At 44.7% G+C, this 24,201-nt stretch overlaps 1 protein-coding gene across 1 annotated transcript; it reads left to right on the top strand.

The window, feature by feature from the left end:
- Positions 1–356: 356 nt before the first annotated feature.
- On the top strand, positions 357–23,592 carry MED26 (mediator complex subunit 26). Its single transcript, XM_072845182.1, has 3 exons — positions 357–770; positions 19,412–19,486; positions 20,833–23,592. The coding sequence occupies exons 1-3, from the start codon at positions 696–698 to the stop codon at positions 22,525–22,527; spliced, it is 1,845 nt and encodes a 614-aa protein (XP_072701283.1). The 5' UTR covers positions 357–695; the 3' UTR covers positions 22,528–23,592.
- The last annotated feature ends 609 nt before the right edge of the window (positions 23,593–24,201 follow it).

Raw genomic sequence — 24,201 nt, 5'->3', positions numbered from 1 at the left:
CTATTTCCGATATTTATTCACCTCAACCCTCTCTTCCCCGCGAGGGTCGCTCCCGTCAGGCCGCCGGGTCCCCGTTCCCCCCACCCCCCCCTCCCCGCCGGGGGTGGCCGCAGCAGCGCTGACGGCTGGAACACCGCGGGGCTGGCGCTCGGCGGGAACGCAGGGCTCGCTCCTCTCCCCTCCAGAACGGGCCCCGCGGGCGGCGGAGGCCCGGCTCCCGCCGCCCGCCTCGCCCCGGCCGCCATGCTCCGCCATGCTCCGCCGCGCACGTCCGGCCGGCCGCCCCCGCCCCGCGCAGGCGCGCACCGCTCCCGCCCACTGCGTAGGCGCGCCCCCCGCAAAGCCCACTGCGCAGGCGCCCTCGGTGCCCGCCGGTGCGTGCGGCGGGGCGTCAGGGGCGCGCCGTGCGTTACGGCGTCGGGCGTGTCCCAGGGTGCCCTGCGCGGGGCTGGCTCCTGCCCACAGTTGAGTTTGGCCCCGAGCGGAACAGTCGGGTCGGGCCCGGCCCGGTCGCGCCGTCGCGGTCCCCCCCGCGCCCCGCTCCGAACGCCGCTGCCCCCGCCTCGCGGGGAGCGAACATGCGACTCCGGCTCCCCGAGGAGGCCGCCGCCGGCGAGTGAGGAGCCGCCGCCCCGGCCCGGCCTGGCCCCGCCGCCCGCCCGCCCCGGCCGCAGCCGCCCCGCTTCGCCCAGGCAATGACAGCGGCTCCGGCCCCCTCCCCGCAGCAGATCAGGGACCGGCTGCTGCAGGCCATCGACCCGCAGAGCAACGTGAGTACGGCCCGCCGGGCCCCGGGGCTCCCGTGCCGGCAGCGCGGGGACGCCGGCCGCGGGCCCCCGCCGCGGCCCCGCGCAGCCGCCCGCTCGCCCGGGGCTCCCGCCCCGCCGTCCCCCGCCGCTGTCCGCGGGGGTGCCGGGGCCGCGCGTCCGCCGCCGCCGCCGCCTCGCCTCGCCTCGCCTCGCCTCCCGCCGGGACGGCGGCTGCGGCCGGGCTCCTCCCCGGGCACCGGAAGCCTCCGCTGCGGGCGGTAGCGGGGAGCTCCCCAGCGCCCTGCCCGCCCGGGGTCCCGCTGCCAGCGGCGCTTCGCCGCCCGCTCCCCTGAGCCGGGACCGCGGGGCCGCCCCGGCGGTGGCACCGGCGGCCTCTCCCTTCCTCCCAGGGGGCCGCGTCCGCCCCCCGCCGCGCCGCCTCCCGCCGCCGCACGGCACCCCCCGGGGCCCGGCCGGCGCTGCCCGGCCATGCGGCGTGCGGCCCGGCGGCCTCCCGACGCCAGGCCGCGGCTCGGGCGCGGCCTGCAGGGGGCTCTGGGCCGGGCTCGCCGCCGCTCGCCGGGACCTTCCGGGGCGCCCACCTGTTCCTCGGCCCCTGCGGCCGCCTCCGGCCGGAGTCGCGGGGCCGTGGGGCACCCCGGGCGCCGGGGGGGCTCCGACGGTGGCTTCGGGGCTCTGGAGCTGCTCCAGCGCCGAGCAGCCTCGGTCTTCGCTTTTATCCTTTCCCGCAGCGCCCTAATGAGCTTATCTGCTCCTTCTGGGATGTAGTGTAAGCACAGAAGTCGGCGTGTGTTTTACCTGTAAGCGGCGGTTATCCAAAGTGTCGTTTCCTCCTTTTAAGGGGTTTTTTGGCACATTAAAGCAGTTCTCCGCTCAGGTGTTTATTACTGCTAGAGGACTGCCGAGCCCGCAATCTGTCAGATTTTTGAATCTTAGATCACGCAGTCGCCACAGCGGGAGGCAAAGGTGGGTTTGTCGTGGCCATCTGCAGCTTGTGGGGGCAGCTACGGGTGCGTCAGGCTGAACGCATGTGCGTGTGTTATTCCAGGAGGCTGGGTATGTGAAATGGTATTTTGGTTCTATTAAAGTTGTACCTGCTTCTGTCTGAACAAGTGGGTTTTTGTAATAGACCTGTATTGAAGTCTTAAAGGAGCTAATAAAGTTATTGCCATTTGGAAACGTTCTGGAGTGGCCTGCATGTGACATGGAAACTGAAGAAAAATCACCCTGACCTTGTAGCTTCTTTAGTAATCCCCTGTGATGTGCATTTGTCACGAGCTGCAATATTACATGTTCAAGTAACAGTAATGAATTATAGTGGTAATTGTAGGCTTTTAAATGTCAAAGTTGTTTGAGTTTGCAGTACTTTAACATGGATCTTGCTGAAATGTCAGTTAGTACACTTCATGAATTTTGTTTGCTCCAAGTTCTCTTTTTGTGGCTGCAAATTTTTCACTTTACGTTAGACCAAGTGTCAACCTGGGTTAATAAAATTCTAACAGATCTACAGCTTCTTTTAACTTCCAAACTGTCAGCAGCCCTGGTTACCCTACTTCTGGTGTTACTTTCTAAAACACTGTGGCTGTGTGGAATTAAGCAGCCAGGAAATACATTTTGTGACGGATACTTTTCTCTTTCTCCACACGTTAATGTTACGTTACGCTGCAAACGTGCTTGCAGTTTGGTTGTGATGAGGGGGACAAGAAATAACCAGGCAGCCGTCTGCAAGGGGAAGTTAGAGCATCAGCCGATAGCTCTGCTGAGCTTCCAGCAGGTCAGTAGCCCCATAAGCTGAGGAGTAATGTATGTTAAATTATAATTCTACATACTTGATACTTATCCAGGGCAATAATTGGTGGCGGAAAAATCGGCCCATTGTTTAGCAATGCCTGTAGGCAGGGTCTGTCTTCCATTTTAACCTTTTCTTCGAAGGAGAGCAGAGGTGGTGTAGTTGAGATTCATTGTGCAGGCTTAGATCTCAGCCTTTTTTCTCCAAAGCACATAGAATACACGGTAAACAATTGATAAAACTACCTGTCATGCTGCTTTCACGAAGGGAAGAAAAACTTACATTTTGAACACGCTTAAAAGCAGATTCTGAACTTAATCTCACTTGGGCACTGGTGTAAAAGTATAAGAAACTATTCTGATGTTTTCCTGCAGGAAGAAGTCAATGCAGCTATGAGCTGCCGCACTTGCGGCTACTCATGGAAAACTCTGGCTACTTCTGGCTTTTAGAATCTTCTCCTAAAAGAAGTGGTTGCATTCAAACTTACAGCATTCATTATTGTGATTGACTTCCTTGTTTACCAAGGAAAGTCAAGCTTTGAGGCCTGGATTTCATTCAGGCTTTTCAATATAATTGTCGGGGTGTGTATGTGCGTGTTTCTGGAGAGGGGAGAGGGTGAAAACTGCACTAATACTGTCGGGTGTGCAAAAAACAGTCCAGTTTTGTGAGGTTGAGGAGGAGGATATGGTTCTTTTTAGCGCTTTACTGTGGGGCGCTGTAAACTTAAGCTTCACAGATACGTTCTCTAATACAAGCTGTTTCTCCATTGTGGATATTCATTCCTGTAATAGCTGTAAAGGTCTTTGTTGTATATACAGGTCTCAGTTACTCTGAGGTAGGTCCTGTCTTAAACTAAAAAAAAAAAAAAAGAGAGAGATAAGTTTTCCTACCTGTGTTGAGTTGAACTGGTCAAAATAATCTTTTCCCCAGGCTTTCAGAACCAGCTTGCTTTGAGAAATCATCTTCTGTGCCGATTGTTCATCTTCAACTGCTACATAAAGCCATGCTGACTCAGGAGCAATGTTTTAATTGTACACATGCATGTAGCACTTGAGACCTCTTCTAGTAATTGCTGCAGAATATATTTATAACTTCGTTTCACAGAGTTAGTTCAGAATTTACACAGGTAACCTCTATTCCAAAGGAGACCTATAAGAAATAAGCTATTTAAAAAAAATTACATCATCCTGGAAGCCACCCGGGATGTCTGGTATTAAGTCTTCATTTATTCAGCCTTTTCCTCTCAAAAAAATATATGGGCAAACGACTTCTGCTACACGATTTAAACACTGCGTATCAACATCAGTTTCTTTCCAAAACTTGTGCGTTAGCGAGAACGTACCAAGACTCATGTTGGAGGAAAGCGTGAGTTTAGTGGTTATCACCTACAATGATGGGTGATAGGATTTTCTTGCAGGAAAATCCTTTTCCTGGAAGAACCGTGTAGAAACAGTAACGGGAGAAGAGTGTCCGAAACCTTATTGTAGCAGTTGTGTGAGGTTTTATAGGGGAGATATTCCTTGGCTCTGGCAGAAGCAACGCTTTTCCCTTCGGGCTCAGTGTGCTGAGAAACCACCTCTTCCACCGAGCAGAACACCTTCGCCTTGTTAAATTGTGCTCTGTACTCTTCAGGGAATTTATTACCTGATGTCAGGAATAATGAGATCTGTTAGTTTTAGCTCTGTGGGAAAGCCTGTCGTTTCCAACTGGCTGTTAGAATTGTGCTTGCAATTAAATGGTTCCTGAATATGTAGCAATCTTTTCCTGATTTTAAGTATTAGACAATAATTTAATTTTTTGCCATTAATACCTCTCTGTGTTGCAAACCTAGCTTTGGTTTGAGTAACAACCCATTGTATGCTCACTGTGTGGTTGGAGCTGATTGTAAATCAGGCTGCCATTCATGTAGTATCTCAGTTGGTCTTGCTGCTCAGACCTTCAGGAGAGGTCCATGAGCTGAATTATTAATAATAAATTGGTCCGTGTGTCGTAATATGTTAAGTAGTGCATTGGCCTGGGGTGATCTTCCAGTTGACGCATGAGTTGCATAGTTCAAGATGCTGTTTTCTGTGTTGATTGCTTTACCAAAGTCCCAGAAACAAAAGCCTCTATCATCAGTGATAAATATGCTTTCTAGAATTGAGTTTAAAAAGGGGGGAGAAGGTGCCAGATGCTGCTGTAGTAATATAAATGTAGAGAGCAGAGGAAGACGGTGGTTCACTTTGGGAGGGGCTTGGTGATTTCTTTGGATGCGGGGAAGTGTTATGTGTGGGCGAAAGTAGACTAGGCATGGCTTTTGCTTTAGCTTTATCCTTTTCTGCGTGGCCTTAATAAGCTTATCAGTTTTGAGGAAGCTGCAGTGTGCAAAGAGGATGGAACCTGTTGTACCTCTCACCATTTTTGTTTATTTCCTTATTGTAGCTTGTCTTGTTTCAAGCAGTATCGCATTTTCTGCAGCAAGGCAGGGAATTGTTTCAGGTGTGTGGTGAAACATGCGGGGGGCTGTGGCCTTTCCTAATGTGTAGGGTCTGAAGTGGTGTTATCCTGTCCGTCCTGGGTTCCAGATAAAGATTTGGGCCTGTTGCAGTAAGTCCCATTGTATTCTGTTTCTTCATCATTCTAAATAACCTTAAATGAGGATGACTGCTTTCTTGATGCTCTGTATTGTAGACAGCTGGATACACTTGAATTCAGGTGAAATCAGTTTGAGGGTGGTGGTATAGTTAGTGTCTTGGCCTTGCTTTGCAGCTTTCCTGTCCGCCTCTTTCCAAGAAAACCTTGTTTTGCTTGCTGGAAGTGTATTCCAACAGCGCCTGTGATGCTTACATAGATACTGAGTTTAACTAGTCCAAGTTAGCACTTGTCTGGTTAGGTGCCTGGATAGCCCTGTACAATTTGGTTTTGGTAGTAATACAGCCTGTTACTTTTTGAGAGGTTTTGGGGGGGGAGATTAAAAACTTTTCACTGGCACAGTACCCCTTGCAGTAGTGAGACCATTATAAAGTTTGGGGCTGCTAAGACAAAATCGGAGCAAACAGAAGTAGCAGGGAGTTTGGGTTGAGGGGTCAAAGCAAGGGGAATGCCAAACTGCCTTTCTATTGTTAATTCCTTGAAACTCCACAGGTTGCAGTGATGATGGCAGTAGTCATTTGCTCTTAAGCTGTAATTTGAGTGCTTGTTTCGGCAGCAGTGACAATTTAAATAACACCTACTTCTTATTCCTGCTACACACACCCATTTTATGTGTGTCGGTGCAACTATTTGGAGGATCATGTGGTGAACTGAACTGAGGAATTGATCAGGGTTTGAAAAAGAAAATATAATATATCTTTTTTTTTCCCAGGAAGTTTTTGATGTAGCTCAATTACCTGATAAAACTTCTGGTGCATCACTAACAGTACTGGCACAAGTGTGGCAGCAGAATTGGGTATTAAAGTGTTTAAATAAGCATGGAAGCTGAAAAATGGGAATGCTGTTTGCTTCCTTGTGCTTCCCTGCTGTCTTAGCAGGCTGGCTTGGGACCTCATAGGAGAGAGGTATGTGTTACCTGTGAAAGTTAACCACGCCTGTCTGTGTATTTTGAGATGAGAGTGGATGCTTTATGGTCAAGTTTCACTTCTAGAGGTTTTATTGTCACTTGTGCATGGTTCGAAGATGTCTGGAATCGTACACTGTGCTTCTTGCATTACTGCATTGGAACAGCTTGGCATGTGTTCCTGGGAAAAATACTGGGAAACTTCTTCAGGGGTATCCAGGAGGATGCTCCTGACTAGTGAGCTTTGCAACTCAAGAGTAAGCCACCTTATGCTAAAGGCTGTGTGGCCAGTGCTCCAAATAATCAAAAATTGACTTGGCTTAAACTCGTGTGCTTACACCAGCTGAAACTGCCAGTGGAGCTGCACCTGGCGGGAGAGCTGCTGTGAACCCCATCCACTTCCCCACCTCCAGCTGCACATTCCTGTTCCCTCCCTCGCTCTGACCCTGCACTGGGCCAGCTGAGAAACTCACCTGGCCAAACCCTACCTGAAAGGGGGCTCGTCAGGAGCCTCTTGCCCTGCCCTGGCTCCTCATGGGCTCGGGAGGTGGCAGTTTTAGCACAAAGCAGTTGTTGGGGGAGTGTGTGTGGCAAGGAAAGGTGATGGTGGGGTAGTGGCAGCCCCAAGCAGTACAAGCTCAAGCTGTTGGAGAGCAGCACCCTCCAGCCAAGACACCCCTCAGTTTGTCGGGTTGTTTCATTAAAGAAGATCAGGCTTTTCAAATCCAAATGAAAAAACTTTGAAGCAAGCAGCTGTCTGCACGCACTATAGCATAGACCCTTGGTGAGAAATGAATGCTTTGATTGCTCAGAGGCTGAAGGGGGAGGCGTTGGGAGGGAAATAACTAATCTTAACACATTTTTCTTGATGTAACCATGAAGGAGTTTACTGAATGGAAGAACCAACTTTTTACAGGTAGAATAAACATCAGGAGTAATCTCTGACAGTCACCATGAACCACAGTGTGGAAAAGACAGCTGATGTGCAAGATGCGCATCCTTCCAGGAGAGATTCACTAAAACAAACTTCCCGGACAGCAAAGACTGGGAAGGCTGCAGTTTTCCAAGTTGCTCTGACTTGGGGCAGCTGTGTTCCTGCGGCCGCTGGTGTACCTGGGACCCTGCATTAAGCCCCTTCGGTGCACACTGGCATGCAATTAACCCAAGAAAGCAGGGAGCAGAGGCAGCTGAGCGTGGGGTCCTGGGAGGGCTGGAGCTGGTGTGGTGCAGGCATGGGGTGCAGCTGGATCAGCTGCTGCTGCTGAGGCACTGCAGCCTGACACTGGCATGGGTGGGAGGGAGAATATTTGCTGTCAAAAGCTCCCAGGGGGAAGAGACCCAATCTGTTTCTTAGAAAATATGAAGACCTTCAGCTTAGCCTGTGTTTCAGAAGTCTGGACCTAGGATAGAAACTCCAATTTGTCATTTGTTAGGGTTTTGTACAATAAGTTGAGGATGAGCCCGGTTTAGGAGTGCGTAAGGTGTGGGTTATTGCATCTCTTCAGGGTTTTGGTATGGCCATATGACACAACAGCGCTGTCATCCTGGCAACTTTGGCTCCTGATCAAAGTAGTTTCAGAGCAGCTGAAGCTCTTTCTCCCAGTATCCTGTGAGGGGAGAGCCTTTTCCAGCTTCGGCAAGGAGCTGCTGCAGTTGGCAAAGAGAGTGTTCTTTTTTTCAGGAACCACAAAAGTTTCAGGATAGGGAAAGAAGGAATCAATTCTGCCTACTGGGGAAATTCGATGTTAATTAAGAAGCACTTCTTTTAAGGTATAGTTACTCCAGTATATTAGATTTTGAGTTAAAATTAATGTCAGTGTAGTTTTTATAAATAAAAAAATCCCCATGTCTGTTTTGGCTGATAATGCTTTACTGGTATCTCGTCTCACCCATTTTGTGCTTGGTGATAACTTCAAATAAACTTTCTTCGGTCTGTGTAACATATGGTATGATGTGGCCCCATTTACACACTTGGTCTTTAAAAAAAAATGTTTAAGGTAAAGGTAAGTACATCACATTCAATTTAATGTAAATGTAGGTTTGTTTATTCAGTATTCTAACAGCTAAATTACTCTTTCTGCAGGTAATTCATGCTTCCAGTGTTTGGAACAATATTTAAGTGCTAGCAAATTGCTTTAATTTGAGGTGCAATCTGCTAAACTTAACAGTGTGTCAGTGTTTTCTGGTGCATGGCTTTCATGGGGCAGCGGTGCATGCTTAAGTGTGATTGTTACTATCAAAGTATACAATTTTCAGCATGTCCAAACAGTCGGTGGTAGAAATTTCTATTGAGGAATCACTGGAAGTAAAATGTAATTAGTTCTGTTTTACTGAACAAAGTGGTTTTCTAACATAGCAGTTGGGGAGGAGAGGAATCCTACGTCCAAGTCTGTCTGTAGTATTCAGCAACATACTCAACTGGGTGTATTTTGAAACTTTGTGCTGTAAAGATGATTGTGCAGAGGTGGAAGTCTTGTCGGAGAGTGACAGCCAGCACTTTTGTGAAGCTGCTTTCTCACGTACTGTTTTCATGCAGAATCAGCTTGCAGAGTGTCATGATGATACTGCAGGTCTAGATGGATGTATTTTTTTAAGGGGTGTAGAACTTCCGAAGGTAGAGGAGCATGGGTTTTTCCCGAGGTGGTGATGGACATTCATAACTTCTCTTCAGTGAGTAAACTTCCAGCACATCTACAACCAGCTCTGAGTTTCTGTAACTCGAGCTGTCACTTAGCAGAGCTCTCAGCTGGTAGCATGGTCAGTATGTAACACTCCTGCTGTGTAAATGAATTGCATGGGAAGGAATATGGAATCTTTATGTTTGTATATAAGTTGTTATCCTGAAAGATCCAGAAAAATGTATACCTCAATATTATAGTTTATCCTTGGAGAAGCTACAGTTGATTCTTGAGTAGAGTTGAGCATAATGAGATGGAAGAGAAGAAGATGGGAGAGGTGATGTTTCAAATGTCTTTGCATTTGAATACATTTGCATGTATTCAGAGGTGGGGTGCCTGCAGCTTACTGGGTAAGCACACTGGTTAAGAATCTGACTGCATCATGAAAACTCGGCCTCTGTTGTCATGTGTGTAAGAGTTCCAGTCTATCAAAGTATGAGCTGTTGGGTTTTGACTTTGTGTAGTATTTTCTTCACTGGACTTTTAAGGACAGGCTGCCAAGAGGCTTAAGGTCAGTGGGATTTTCTTAAGTGGAAATCATGACGTTTTTTGCTACTAGGTTAGAAATAACTAGCACCAGGGTGCAGCTTCCTGAGTGTTCTGTGTTTAAATATAAATAAAATGCTGATGGGGTACTGGCTTCTTTTGTCCTGTCATGATCACACTGGGCGATTGGCTCTGGAGTGGAGCTGGCCTTAAAGTAAAGTAGCCCTCCAACTTGTAAGCTCCGAGATGAAAGGTGGTGTGCTGACAGTCTGCTGGGGGAAGATTTTTGTTCCAGCCAAAGGTAGAAAACTCATTTTGTTTCTAAGTAGCTGCTAATGATTGTGCCACTGAACGGAATGGCCAAGCATTCTCGACTGATTGTCAGGGGGTCATTGCTTTCCCCCCAGAGGTTATATTCTCCCGAGGACCTGCACAGTCTTCAGAGAAGGGAGGTATTTGGAAATGGGTGACAGGCTCCAGCATTTTATCTAGAATTTGGTGAGCAATAATTCTAGGAGATGGGTAAATTGATTTCAAGGGGGTTTTTTTGCACATCCTATGGTGTGTGCTGATGGAAGTTCTGTATTAGTAACTAGGGATACAATGACTTCTCTCCAAAGTTGATATTTAAAACTTTCCCAATTTGTAAGACTATCTTTCATAGGCTTTGTGAACAAATATGCCATGCTTAAATTCTCATGAGCAGTCACGTAAGCATATTGCACTTCAATGTGATGAATTAATAAATTCCACAACACAGTGTATTCAACAGGCTCTTACCTTAGCCTCTTTTATCATTTAAGGAATCAGCTGAGAAGCTTCCCTAGCATTTTGAAAAAAGTTGGCCTGCTGCATTTAGAAGTACACCAATACGGTGATAGATGTTTTTATTTTTTAAGAAAAGAGTGAAAAGTCTATATTGTGGTGACATTAGGAGGGCTTTTCTGTATTACATTCAGATTCAACTGCTCCGTGTTAACAGCTCTGGGTAGATATTCCATGTGATGGGTAACATAATATTTAAGAAGTTCAGAAAGCTCTTGACCCTTTGAAGCCATTCTCATCAAGTCCTTAAATGTGTGCTGCATAATTTTAAGTCTCCACTATTTCTCTGGAGCGCATTAAGGTTAAGCAGGTGAGTGCAGCACGATTCTGTCCAGGCGATACCTTTAAGGGTCATTCTCATAATCGAGTTTGGTGTCTGACTTTGCCCTTACCGTAACATAGGTAGATGATAACAGCAAGCTGGGGTGAAGTGGAGCTGCCGTGCTGGGAGCATCCAGCTCTGCCGGCACCTGCCTCTTGTGCATTAACTCTCAGCATTGGCTTTTCACTCCCCCAAATAACTGCAAAGTACAGACTTCTGGCTGAATGAGTGGATCTCTCGTTACTGCAGAAAGCACCAAGACCATGATAAATCAAAAGGGGTGCGTTTTAAGGCTGAAGTTTCTGTATATTCTGTATTATTCTGCCTGAATAATCAACAAACTTTGCGTTTCTCTCTTGTTGAAGTAGGACCAGTTGTTCCTGTGACTTTGATTGCACAGCAACCTCATTTTATGGCTCTCTAAAATTTTAAGCACTAATTTTGGACTTCAGTTCATGGCTTATAATAAATAGTAACTACCAAGATTCATGTGGTTAAAGTTTCTGTACAGGTGGAAGAGGAGGAGAAATGGTTATTATGTATACAATGACACTGTATCCCGGTTAGATGTCCTTAGGACCAGTGTAGTGATTGGGTTTTTAGGGCTTGTGTGTTAGTGATGTGTTCTATGGGTGTTATTTATTGCACTGAAATAAAACGTAGAGATTGCTGCACCTGGGGGGGACATGGTGCATTATTTCCTACTCTTTGGTTGTGCAGCTCAACACTTGACAAGTCTCGTTCTGCAGGACATGCTACGTTGTTCCACTAGTTAAACACATTGGGCTCCTCACTCCGAGAGAGACATTGAGCAGCGGGAGAGTGTCCAGAGAAAGGCAACGGAGCTGGGGAAAGGTCTGGAGCACAAGGCTGATGGGGAGCGGCTGAGGGACCTGGGGTTGTTCAGCCTGGAGAAAAGGAGGCTGAGGGGAGACCTCATCGCTCCCTACAACTGCCCGGAAGGAGGTTGTAGAGAGGTGGGGTCGGTCTCTTCTCCCAGGTAACAAGTGATAGGACAAGAGGAAATGGCCTCCAGTTGCGCCAGGGGAGGTTTAGACTGGATCTTAGGAAATTTTACTTCACTGAAAGGGTTATCAAGCATTGGAACAGGCTGCCCAGGGAAGTGTTTGAGTCCCCATCCCTGGAGGGATTTAAAAGCCGTTTGGCTGAGGTGCTTAGGGCCATGGTGTGGTGGTGGGCTTGTTAGGGTTAGGTTTACGGTTGGACTCGATGATCTTAAAGGTCTTTTCCAACCTATACGATTCTGTGATTTGTAGCTGGCTGTGTGATCGGTAGTATTTACACCAGAAGGCAATAGATGTATAGGGCTGGGTTAAACCTAATAGTTTACATGGTTGTTAGTGTTTTATTATCCTTTGTTTTGGCAGGACCATGCTGTTTTAGAAATGTGCTCAGGTGCCGGGATGTAGAGGGGTAAGCGTGAGGTGGTTGAAATGGTGATATGAAGTGACTAGGAGCCTGAGTGGTGATGAGCCGCGTGCGAAGGCTGGGACAGCCTTGGGCATTTCCTCTGGGATCACGTTCATGCGGGGTACTGCGCTTGGGATAGCGAGCCTGCCCTGTGTGGTGAGGCAGCGAATTTTGAAGTGTTGACTTTTGTAAGTCCTTTGTAATACAAACTGCTTCGTGTAATTACCTGTATGTATCTCTGAGAGGACAGAATTTAGAATTACTATTTTGGGTCTAGTTTGGACTAGATAGAAATGGGTGTTTCAGTGCGCATCTACTACTTGCTGTTCAGTATCTGTTCCCCAGGTATGAATCATAGGGGTGCATGGCTGGAAGGGACTTCATGAAGCTACATGGTCCATCAACTTCACTGAAGTAGCATCACCTATATAAAACAACTCCTTCCAGACTTGTCTGATCTGTTCTTAAACCTCTGTAGTGACTATGGAAACTATTTGAGAGCTTATTTGAGTGCATTGGTAGCTCTCTGGTTATTCCTAATTGTAATCAGTATTTGTCTTGTTGCAAATTAGGCCAGTGAGCATGAAAACAGTTGATCACCATTTTCTTTATTATGACTAATAATGCTTAGGAAGGCTTATTTCAAGCTTTGTGTGTCTCCTCCCTATTTTTTTCAATACTGTGTGAACTGAGTACTTGAACTTTTTCTTATTAACCATGTTTTCAGAACCTCTTACTACTGCTCTTCTCTGAACTCCTCTTTGTATATGTTCTTGAACTGTTGCGCCTTGAGATGAACATGTAATTCCAGCTGAATTGGACTCTTATACCATTCCTTATCAGTATGGTGTTGAGTGAAAAACAAGACTAAAATTATCTTGCTTGCAGTATGCCGTGGTAGATACCGCCAAGACTGCGTTCTGCCCTGCTGTGACAATGGCTGCCTGGCTTTGTGGTCTGCCGTACCCACTCCTCTTATTCTGTTCCCTTATCTTGAATTTGTGCCGCACACGTCTTTCCAGTTTAAGAGTATTTCATGTAACTAACCTGCACTTCAACTGCTGGGCTTTTTTTAAATCAGGCTAATAAATTTGTTCCCCAAAAAAATTTTGCCCAACTTCATGGTCTGGTGTTTTGGGTTTTTATTGGGGGGGGCGGGGCGCGGTCATGCTGCAGTGAGTCTTCTGTGTTTCATATACAGCTGAGGGGTAGGCACTATAGGTACCATTCTTCTGATATTATACAAAATGTTTAGTGAATGTTGAAGTTGACAGACAATTATTCCTCTCTGTAGTAACAAGAATGTCTTCCAATTATTGGCTAATAAATATGAATGGAGAAAAGTGTTATGCTGTTGACTGTTTTCTATTTGCCTTAAAGACCTCTTCCTGTAGAGCAGGAAGACTTCCCTCAATGTGCCACTGCTCTTCTGTGAACTGGTTATGTCCTGGATGTGTGTCTTGTCTCCATAATCTGTATTTTACTACCTCTTCTGTCTTAGCTTCTAAATGACTCCACCGATGGATAGTCCTTTCATCGGGTGGTTTTCCCTGCCTTGCCAAAGTGTGGAGTGTTTTTCTGCTGTGTCAAGGGCCTCTGCCAGGGTTAGACGTCTCCTTTGGAGGGGACCGTGCAGAGGAGAGCTAGAGTGTTGATGGCACATACCAGCTGCTGTGGATTTGTGTCTCAAGGCTGTTTGTAACTGCCGGGGCAAACTGTGTGTTCTGCTGGCAACTTCCTCTTAATCTCTTGGCTGTTCTAGTCTCTCTACACCTTGCTTATGTGTGGACATGCTGCCAAAAGCTAACAGAGGGCTAAACTGTTGTCTCACTCAAGTGAAACGTTTCAGGTCTGCTGATTTCTTCGTAATGCGGTATTTTGTTGGAATCTGACCTTACTCTTGTTTGATGATCCTGGCTTTGTAAAGTATATATGGGAAGGTATCTGGATGATGTTACTTTACCATTAAATAAAGCCTAAGTACAAATAAACTATATGCAAATTGTTTTGACTCTTTAAATTAGACCTGGAAATTTTAAATCCAGAGGTAAGGATAAGTGCTTGCTGTGCCTAGCCCCTTTTTTGGTTGTTCTTGGTAGTCAAGGAGCATTTCTTCTACCTGTTGTTTTGCAGCACAAATTTCTGATCAGTTTTCAAAGCATGGACTCCACATGAACTTCTCTGTCATAGAAGATGCTCTCAGTGGATGACTTGCAACCCCAATCGTTGATTCCTTCGTGTTTAAAGATCTGCTTTACTAAATACTATTAGAAAACTTGCCTCCACCTTTAAGAATATCTTTTGTGTACTGGTGAATATTTGAACTCCGCTTAGCAAACTGACTTTGAAACATTTTCAATAATTATGAACAAAGTAGCACCTGGTCATCTTTTGGGTATGTCATTTCTGTGAATAGTATCTCGTGTACCCTATCTTTAGACAACATCATGTCATATTGGGGGTAGGAGAAACTGTTAATAGATCAGTTGCAAGGGAACTGAACTAAATACCAGCAGGTTGTAACCTGAATTCTAACTTTGTGTGTTTGGTCTGTACCTTTGAAAAAATGACATTATAGTTTACTGTTCATGATATGTATTGTTAGTGTCGGGTATCTAATGCGTCCAATATGAAGTGCTAAATAAACACTCTACTACTGTATTTCCTTTGCAGCATTTAAATAAAGCCTACTATGAATAGCAACTCTTCTCTTCTTACTTCTTATTCCACGTTGCAGATTATTATGCAATGAAGTAGCTTTTATACAAATGCAGTGCTGGGGGCAAGATCTGATACTGATCAGAGACCCCAGCCCAGGGTTGGGAATCGGTGCTTAGATGCAGGTAATGACTATGCTGCTTTGGAGAAAATAAATGCGAGTGGATGACGTTGCTCACGGTGCTGTTGCTGTACCTCCTTTTGAATCAGATCTGCCTTCCTGGCAATGTTAGCAATATTGACCTTGAAGCCGGGATTTTCTTGAGTGTTATCCTGTGCTCCCTAAGGATATACATGGCCCATAGGCATATGACAGTTTTTATCACTACCCAATACAATGCTGCTGTCCCTAGGGGCAGGGGGAAGACAATAAAAAACGGTACAAATGCTCCTGTGAACTTTTGTGTAGACCATACTGCATTTCTTGTATTAATTGCCAACAGGAAACACCAACTTGGCAATAGAGATCTGGATTTGTATCTGTAGGAAAGATAGAAAGATGTGTTTAGTCTTCCACGGTGGGTCCAGTTCTCTGCTTGCTTTTGTAAAATTGCTTTGATGCTACAGGTGGGCAAATGTTACAAAAGTACTTTCTTTGAAACTAGCAAAATATTGAGTATTTATAGTATGTTCTGAGGAACTAAGTTGAAGTATGATGACAAATACATTTTCTCAAAGCCAGTGTCTTCTGATATATCTGCATAGTCTGTTTCAAAATGCTTACAATGGAGTGAGATTATTGATTGTTATAACCTGTGATCTCAGGAGGATAATAGCGTTACACTCTGGGTTTGAAAAGTTTCAGTGATTAGGGACTCTAGACATACTAGGCCAAGCTTAAATACCCTTTAGAAACTTCTAAAGGTGCTAACGTGACCCATACGGATGATGATGACACCATGTCAAAAGATGTCTTTTAGTGCTGTTATGTGAACTTTATGCAAGTGATTAAAAAGAGCCTTCCTAGCCAGGATCCAGTAAGACAGGAATCCGTATCAGCAGTTTCACTGCAATTTATTTTGAAATTGTGCACCTAGTGCTCAGGTTTTCCTGTTACAAGGACATACCTACTCCTTCTCCTACTCCAGGCCTGTATAACGCAGTGTCTCAGCAGCATCATCCTTGCCAACTCAGATCTGGTCTGTCATCTATCATGGTCTAGTCATGCGTGCAAAGATCCTTAGAAGCATCCCTGTGAAACATTAAGAAAAAACCAAAATTACTTTATTCAAAGGACTGCAGTTGAACGTTTCTGTAACGTTTGTTTCTTAGGCAGCAGTGAAGCGAGATGCGGGTTGTCCTGAGTGTCGAGACAGTCCTGAGGAAGAAAAAGGTGTTACACTGGTGCTCGTTTTGTGTTTTGTATCTGGACTGGTCTGTAGATGAAGGAAGAGAATCAAAGCATAACATTTGAGTGTGCTAGTCCAACAGAAAACAAGTCCCAGCAGGTTGGGAGTCCTAGCCCTTCCGCACCCCCAGCACGTGGAAATGGTGATACCAGCTCACGTACGGGTGCTGAGTTTGCTGCTATTTTCAAATCTGCTGGGAAGGCGGCAGTAGAATTGGAGGTGGCGGGGAACAGCTGTACATGGAAATTCCCAAACCCGAACACACTTTTTAGCCTTTTAAATGGCTGTGTAACACTTACCCTGAAGTTAGTTACTGAATTGCTCTTGCTTTATAAAAGCTAAAATAGGATTAAGATGGCAGTTAAAAAAAGGAAATTAAGCTGCTTGATCTTTCCCAGAGAGTTCAGAAACCCATGCTTTGTCTGAGGCTGTAGTAAAAACATTTAGTGCTTAACTTGGAAAAGATCTCAGATACCAGTAGTAAGCTCTAGAGTATAGCTGAATGACTTAAGGAGACTTGCATGGAATAAATAAGATTTGTTTTCTGTGACTGTCATTAGGGTTGGCTGGAAAGGATTATCGTAGATGATTCAAAGCAGATGTTCTCCAGTAAACTTCCGAGTGAATTAGTCTGTGTGCCAGTCAATCTTCACACCATGGGAATAGCATGGGATAATTTGAAATGCCGTATAAGTTATTCTTAGCTGTTTTCTGCAAGCTCCTAAATGCGAGGTCCTGGGGCTGCTTCATGGAAGTTCTTGTTTTGGGGTGGTAGTAACGGGTTGCAGTGTAAGTAGACAAAGGCAAATAGAAACTGAAACGATGTGCAAGTTCCTGAGACGCTGACTTATGCAATTGTACTCTTAACCAGCATCTGAAGAGAGCAAAGTTGCCAAACTCCCTTCTCCCACTCTGCTTTACGTTACTTTGCCTAGCTGCTGTGTAGCTAATAAGCAGTTTTAATAGCAGCTTGCATTAATAAATTATCATTTCTGGTGCTGCTCAAAGTAGGATGATGTCCTGGTAGGTTTTGTGACTTCAGTCTCATGTCAGTTATGTGACAATATATTAATTTTTTTAAGCCAGTAACAGATGGTTTAAGGTAAAGATACTGGTGTGCAATACTGATGTGCTGCTGTTACCAAAATAGGTGTCTTTGTATTGAATAGATGATAACTTGAGGCGTTTTGAGGAGGTAATCTTGTTTTCATCATAGTGTTTAACTATACCACAAGAAATGTCATAGTCTATGTTATTTTGAAATAGTTGAACGGGATTTTTATTATCAGCTTCTCTTTATGGCAGTTTGAGTGAAGCATTCCAAGAAAACTACACAGAACTACTGGGGAAGGGTGGAGAAGTTGTTGAACCTGCCTGAACTTTTTTTTTTTTTAAGAATCACACTTCCCTGCAGGTCAAAAAGAAGGAAAAAATGAGAGGAGCTGCTTGCAGTTGATCTTGAGAGTGAGCCTTCGTGCTCCTTGCAGCGATTGCTTCAGTGTGACAGCATGTTTTCAATGGGTTACAAATGTGTGAAGGATCTGAAATGGGTGTTTTGTGTCCTACCAGAAGTTGAATGATCAGCACAGACTCAGCGGTGTAAGGCTGCTTTCGCTGTCTTAATTGGCACCATGTGTCCCTCAGAGGAGGGAATGAAGTAACAGTCTCTCAGTCTTGGTGTAGACCTGGTCTCTGGTAGGTGATTTAGCATTCAGGGGCATCCATATATGCGTATTTGGGTATGTTGAAACAAAGGCAAAGCTGTTACTGGAAATCCCCGACCAATTTCATTTTTCTGTAGGTGTGTATATACACAAGCATATCACTTTCCCCATCTTGACCTTTTGATAGACTAATGATCCTTTTTTGCCATCAGTTTGTCATTTAGATAACGAATATTCGGGGATTACCAGTAACTGCAAAAATAATTGTACCAATTATTGGTGTGTGCAATCCACAGAGCCTTTTTGCACCCTGGTAATTCATAGTCTAAAATATGTGTTGGGAAGGAGAGTATCATGTTTTGCAAGTCTAAAAATGTTTGTCTGGAAACTCCCAGAATTGAGCATTAGCTATTTGAAGTGCTCTAGTTCTACAAACTGAAAAAAACCCCTGGTGTTATGTATTACTTAAACTGTGGTGCTAAATCATCCTTCCTAGGCACTGAGGGTGGTGCGAGGATCAAAACATGGAAGAAAGTCAGTGCACTGAAGTGAAATAGTAAGAACTAAAATATGTCAAAATATGTGCCATTGCATCTCCAACATTAAGCAGTCCTGCTGTGATGGAAGAAACATTGTCTATGCACAAGATTTTCTGAAAGGAAGAGAATTCAGCCCCTGATTCTTCTGTTGTATCTTAATAGAAGGGTAGAATTGACTGGAAAAAGCTAACTCTTACAAACTTGCAGTCTTTTTAAAATGAAGACTCTTGCAGCAGAGTGTGTGGTGGGGAGGGTAGGACTCCCTGATTATGCTTCCGGTAAGACTTTAGGATAATGTGGGATCCCTGCAGAGGTTCTTGCTGCGAGATTTTTCTCAGATGCAGCTCGTGTCCAGTTGAATCACAAATGAAATTAAGCAATAAATGAGACTGTGATTCAAGTTTTCCTTTGCTTATCTTTTAAATCTATCTACAAAGGTGAATTAGAAATTCCAGGTTTCGGTGCTCTTAACATCAGGTAATGGAAATATGGATCCCTGGGGTTTCTTGTAGGAATTATTAAAATCACACTTGTGCTTAACATCTACAGATCGTGGCAACTGCTTTTGTGTGGAGCTTACTCACGCGTACAGAAACGTTGCAGCGAAGCCAATCATAAAATCTGATATGCGCTTTGTTAATGTAATGTGAATTTCTGCAGTTGCTCCTCACCATCTTGCATATCAGGAAATGCAATTCTAGACCGTTTGTGGAGTTTTTAAGGTGGCTGTGTCCCAAGCCTGGTCCGTCTGGCGCTGGGCGATGGTCTGAGGACACCTGCTGGGCACAGCGTTTGCTTCATCTCTGCCTTTAAACTCAGAGGAGTTGGTACCTGGGTTTTTAGACTCTCAGTGTGTAGCTACAGGAAGCATCAATATTTCGAACAAAATTGTAGAACGGGGACTTGTGTAAATCTAAAGGAGTAGATGCAAGATTTCTGATTTGGCTCGTTGCTATTCCTGGTCCACTTGGCACTTAGGTTTCCAGATAGGCTGCAGGACAATTAACTAATACCTTGGCTAGGGGTCTCGGACCTTTTTGCTAGTAAGTCACACTGGTTTTATTGCTAATGTTTCCTTTAGTTTTACATAAGAGTCTGTTTGTTACAGCTCCTGCAGTTTCCAACTAGGTCAGTAAAGTGTCCTTGTCCCTATTCTTTGAACAATCAGCTCCCTAAAGCCAGACAGTGTGAGAGTAATTTTGTGATTAATGCTTCCAGCAATTATAAAGTGGAAGGTCTTAAATTGCATTTGGTAACTAAGACCTGTACATGAAACATGAAGTGACTTTGTCTTCCTTGTTGCAGATCCATAACATGGTGGCAGTGCTGGAAGTGATCTCCAGCCTGGAGAAATATCCCATTACCAAAGAGGCACTTGAGGTATGTCACCCTCTACACATGACTTGATTTTTGTGTGTATAAAAGGACTTTCTCTGCCTATCTCATTTCCATAAGAGCTTTTCTTGAAACAATAGATTGATTGCAGAGGATTCACAATTAAGATATTATTTTGTCCCTCTCGTGCTGCTTCTGACATCTCAGTGCCTGCACAGTGATTCGTTCTGGGTTCAGATCAGTATTCTGTGCAGGACAGTTCCTGTTTGCGTAGGGCACCAAATTAATCATTACTTGCCACTGATTAATTCTGTGGCATTCAGCAACATCACTCCTTGCTGAAGTACTGGTCACCTTTTTAGTCGTTTGGTGACCAAGCACTAAAGAATCTGAAATGGGAATATAGTTACTCTCTGCCTATAAGTTAATCTGAAATTCAGTTAAGCAGGTCTCAATGCCTGGTCTGCTTGGTGAGATGAGATGTATTAAAAGCTGAAATATCAGGTGGGATGGCAGCTGCAGCCTCACCGGCCACTCTTAGAGCCCAAAGAAGTTTTTGTGGCTAAATTATAAAACTTTTTTCAATCTTTACATTGGAATTATTGGTATTACTTGCTTTCAACTCTTGCCTAACTGTAACTCCAGCTGTATTTCAACATATGTATCACAACATGTTGCCTATTTCTCTCACAGTCCAGTCTATGTTTTCCTTTGAAGTGCTTTTCTTTAATCTGACTTGTGGAACAATTCTTTGTTTTCAAATGTGCTTTGGGAACAGTCAAATATTTCACTTCCTTCCACTTTGGGACACCCTAGGAATGCTTGTTTAAATCGGTCTTTCATACCCTTTCAAGATACTGGGGAGTGAAGGGAGAGGAGAGATGGAGGAAGAAGGTAGGACATAAGTCGCACCCTGGCTAGTCAGGTTTGTGAAATGGAGATTTTTATTGTCAACGTATTACTGTAACAGGCGAAGATTCTGGACTTCTTTCTCTTGCCTCTTTCTGCAGATCTTGTACTTCCATTGTGATAAACACGCACCTTTGCTGCCTTGGGTGCTGCATTTCCCCTCGAATCTGAGCTTGCACCTTTATTCTCAATTCTTGCTGATTAAAGAATTCCTTTCTGATGTTGTTCCCAGCTAAGGGCTCTGGTGCTTTAGCCAGGGAGTAAAGACAGGGTGACTTTAAACCTACAGTAGGTTTCCTGTTGCGTGGCAGAGCGGTGGACCAGCTGGACTAACCCTTTCCAAAAAGATTAAGTCAACACTGAAATCTTTAGTGGTTTTTAACTAGGTATTTCTTAGGGTGAGCATTACAAAGCAGACATGTACTGTAAGAATTCTGCTTAGAATGATACCTGTTTGTAAAACAACTTTTCTTTCTTTGTAGGAAACAAGACTTGGGAGGCTTATCAATGAGGTGAGGAAGAAGACATCCAATGAGGAACTTGCCAAACGTGCCAAGAAATTGTTGCGGAATTGGCAAAAGTTGATAGAACCTGTAACCCAGAATGAACCAGTGCCAAGAGGGTTGCCGAATCCACCCGGATCAGCAAATGGTGGTGCTCACAACTGCAAACCAGACGCGCAACTTCCTGCTGTGGCTGGATCAAAGCCAATCAGCGAATTGAAAAGCAGGAACGATATACAGAAACTAAATTCTCCCAAAGCAGAGAAATTAGGAAATCGGAAAAGGAAAGGTGAACACAGGGACGGGCATCAGGGCCCTCCTCCCCCCAAAGTCTCCAAAGCTAGTCATGAAGTATTACAAAACTCTTCACCCCCTCCAACAAATGGAATTGGAGGTAGTCCTGAGAATTTTCCTAGTCCTGTAGATGTAAATCTACATGCAGGGCCTGAAAGCAGCAGGACAGAGCTCAGTGAAAATGATAAACACAATAAGATCCCAGTAAATGCTGTAAAACCTCACACCAGTTCTCCAGGACTTGTAAAACCTTCAAGCACTTCCTCGTTACTAAAGACTGCAGTGCTTCAGCAGCATGATAAATCGGAAGAAACCACAGGACCGCACCAACCTAAGAGTCCTCGCTGTTCCTCATTTAGCCCTAGAAATGTCAGGCATGATACTTTTGCTCGGCAGCATACTACGTACTCACCAAAGGATTCAATGCCTAGTCCATCTCAAAGGTCTCAGTTCTTAGATACTGCACAGGTGCCATCACCGCCACCATCCTTGATGCAACCATCAACACCTCCAATGCCAGCAAAAAGACTGGAGTTCTCTCAGCAATCAGTAACTGAGGTATCTCAGCACTGGCAGGAGCAGCAGGTACCTTCTGAAAGCCAGCACAGGCATGCAGCAGGGACACTTCAACAGCACACGTCTCCCAGCTGCAAAACCAGCTCCCACCCCGGGGAATCTCTCACGCCACACATGGGCTTTACCCAGGACACTTCAAAAATGGACAGTGATGATGCTGCTTCAGGTTCCGATAGTAAAAAGAAGAAAAGGTACCGACCCAGAGACTATACAGTCAACTTGGATGGGCACGTGACAGAAGGGGGTGTGAAACCTGTGAGATTAAAAGAGAGAAAACTCACTTTTGATCCCATGACAGGACAGATAAAACCTTTAACACAGAAAGATCCTTTGCAGGTAGAAATCCCTGCACTCACTGAACAGCACAGGACAGAAACGGAAAAGCAGGAGCAAAAACCCAACCTGCAAAGCCCTTTTGAACAAACGAACTGGAAAGAATTATCCAGAAATGAAATCATTCAGTCATATTTAAACAGACAGAGTAGCTTGCTGTCTTCATCAGGAGTACAGACTCCAGGAGCTCACTACTTCATGTCTGAATATTTAAAGCAGGAGGAAAGCACTAGAAAAGAGGCTAGAAAGACTCATGTTCTAGCTCCTAACAGCAAACCTACAGACTTGCCTGGGGTCACCAGAGAGGTCACAAGTGATGACCTCAACAGAATACGTGAACATAACTGGCCAGGCGTGAACGGTTGTTATGACACACAGGGTAACTGGTATGATTGGACACAGTGCATATCTTTAGATCCACACGGGGATGACGGTAGATTGAACATCCTGCCTTACGTCTGCCTAGACTGAGTACAGGTTTGCTAAAAATGCTTTTACATCTGCAGTTAGCAAAAACGGCAGGCGCTATGCCACTTAAAAATGGAGAAAGCCTCCTGTGCTGGACAAACAGGCCCAACGAGCAGAGGGTGTGAGGGAGCTGGTTCTTTACAGCTCTTCCCTTTAAATTCTCCTTTTGTGAAATGCTGCTACCAGTTTACTAACAATTGCAAAGGAAGGCATACGAAGGTTGATAAATTGAGTTCAAAACTCTCTAGCGAGCCAGCTATAAAAAAGTGTTAGTCCCCAAGAAGTGAAGAGGATTTCCAGCACTTTCTGAATGCCGGAATCTTATTACAGGCAGGTACAGAGAAAATTGTGGAAGTTACCTTAACAAAATATGCATCTATTTATTTGACTTGATTTGGGTTTTTATTTGGCAGTGAGATATTCGAGAGACAATGTGCAAAAACTGTAGTTTTATTTGTATCACATCTCTGAACATGATTGCGTTTTTTAAAGTCATGTGGTACGGAGATTGGGTTTTAAACAGCAGGTGTTGCACTGCAGGCTGGGAGACCAGCTTCAGCTCAACATTCCATAGGCATCCACATATTTTAGTCTGGTTTCAGTTTAAATCCAGTCTCTGAGAAATGCTGCAAAAACTAGATGTTTAATGATATTTTTGATCCCACCACCACCAGCCAAATATTTTTCCTCCTTTTCCCTTCCTGCAAACTTCTAGGAAAAAAACAAACAAACAAAAAAGACAAAAAAAAAAAAAAAGAAAAATCACCTTTTCTAGAATCTAAATGTAATGAGGGTGCTACAAGTTTGTAACTGTACTGTGAGAGGGAAAAAGGAAGCCTGTTTGTATGCTGGAAATATACTTGTTACCATTCCTTTAGATATTGTTTGCCTTATGGATATCCATCATAAACGCAATTTGCAAAAACAAAGAGCCTTAGTGAATGTACAGTAACTAGACTTCTGTGTTCTTGGGATGCAGAAGGGAGCAACTTTGCTATTTGGTCCTTTAAGTGGACACATTGTGATATAAATGTGGAAATAAAAAAAATTTGCACAAACCAGTTTGTGAATTATTTATACTTAACTCATTTTTTTTTAAAGTTTGCTCAGTTCAGACCAGCTAAGTGATCATCATCGACACTGAGAATCCGTCGGAGCAGTGTGGTGAAGCCGAATCCCATCCGACGCTGTCGAAAGCAGCTGGCTGTTAGGGATATACGAGATGTCTTCCAAGTACGTTGGTATTCAGTCGCACAGGTTGGATTATTTTTTAACTCTGGTTGCATCCAGGGTCTGGAGACTGATAACCCAATCGCTGTTAATGTACCTCAACATCTAAAAAGATCATAGGTCAGCTTTTTTTCTCAGTAACTTTGTAATATATTATTCCCAATTGTTAAAATGCTTTCTAAAGCAGCCTGGTTCAGCATAGAAAGCTAAGAATTTCTGTTAACTGTAATTGCTTTAACATTTGGGACTAGTTGGTTTCTGCAGTCCCCAGTGCTGGGCTTCTGTCCAGGGGAACAGGGGAGGGGACACGATACCAAAAATACTTCTAGGTTTAGTGATGTTAACTCTGTTAACCTGTTTGTGCTGGATCTCACTTCTACGGAGAAGAGCCTTGGCAAGAGTTCTCCTGCCTTTGAGAGCAGAGTCAAGCTCTTACGTGATTTTAAC

Source organism: Ciconia boyciana, chromosome 24 (assembly GCF_034638445.1).
Source record: "Ciconia boyciana chromosome 24, ASM3463844v1, whole genome shotgun sequence".
In the NCBI taxonomy this organism is placed as follows: domain Eukaryota; kingdom Metazoa; phylum Chordata; class Aves; order Ciconiiformes; family Ciconiidae; genus Ciconia; species Ciconia boyciana.
This window is presented reverse-complemented; position numbering and strand designations above follow the sequence as displayed.

Bases quoted from the DNA above. Each gene is read 5' to 3' on its own strand.
- MED26 (XM_072845182.1), top strand. From the start codon at position 696: ATGACAGCGGCTCCGGCCCCCTCCCCGCAGCAGATCAGGGACCGGCTG. The intron at 771-19,411 runs GTGAGTACGGCC...TCCTTGTTGCAG, and splicing joins CCATCGACCCGCAGAGCAAC to ATCCATAACATGGTGGCAGT. The intron at 19,487-20,832 runs GTATGTCACCCT...CTTTCTTTGTAG, and splicing joins TTACCAAAGAGGCACTTGAG to GAAACAAGACTTGGGAGGCT.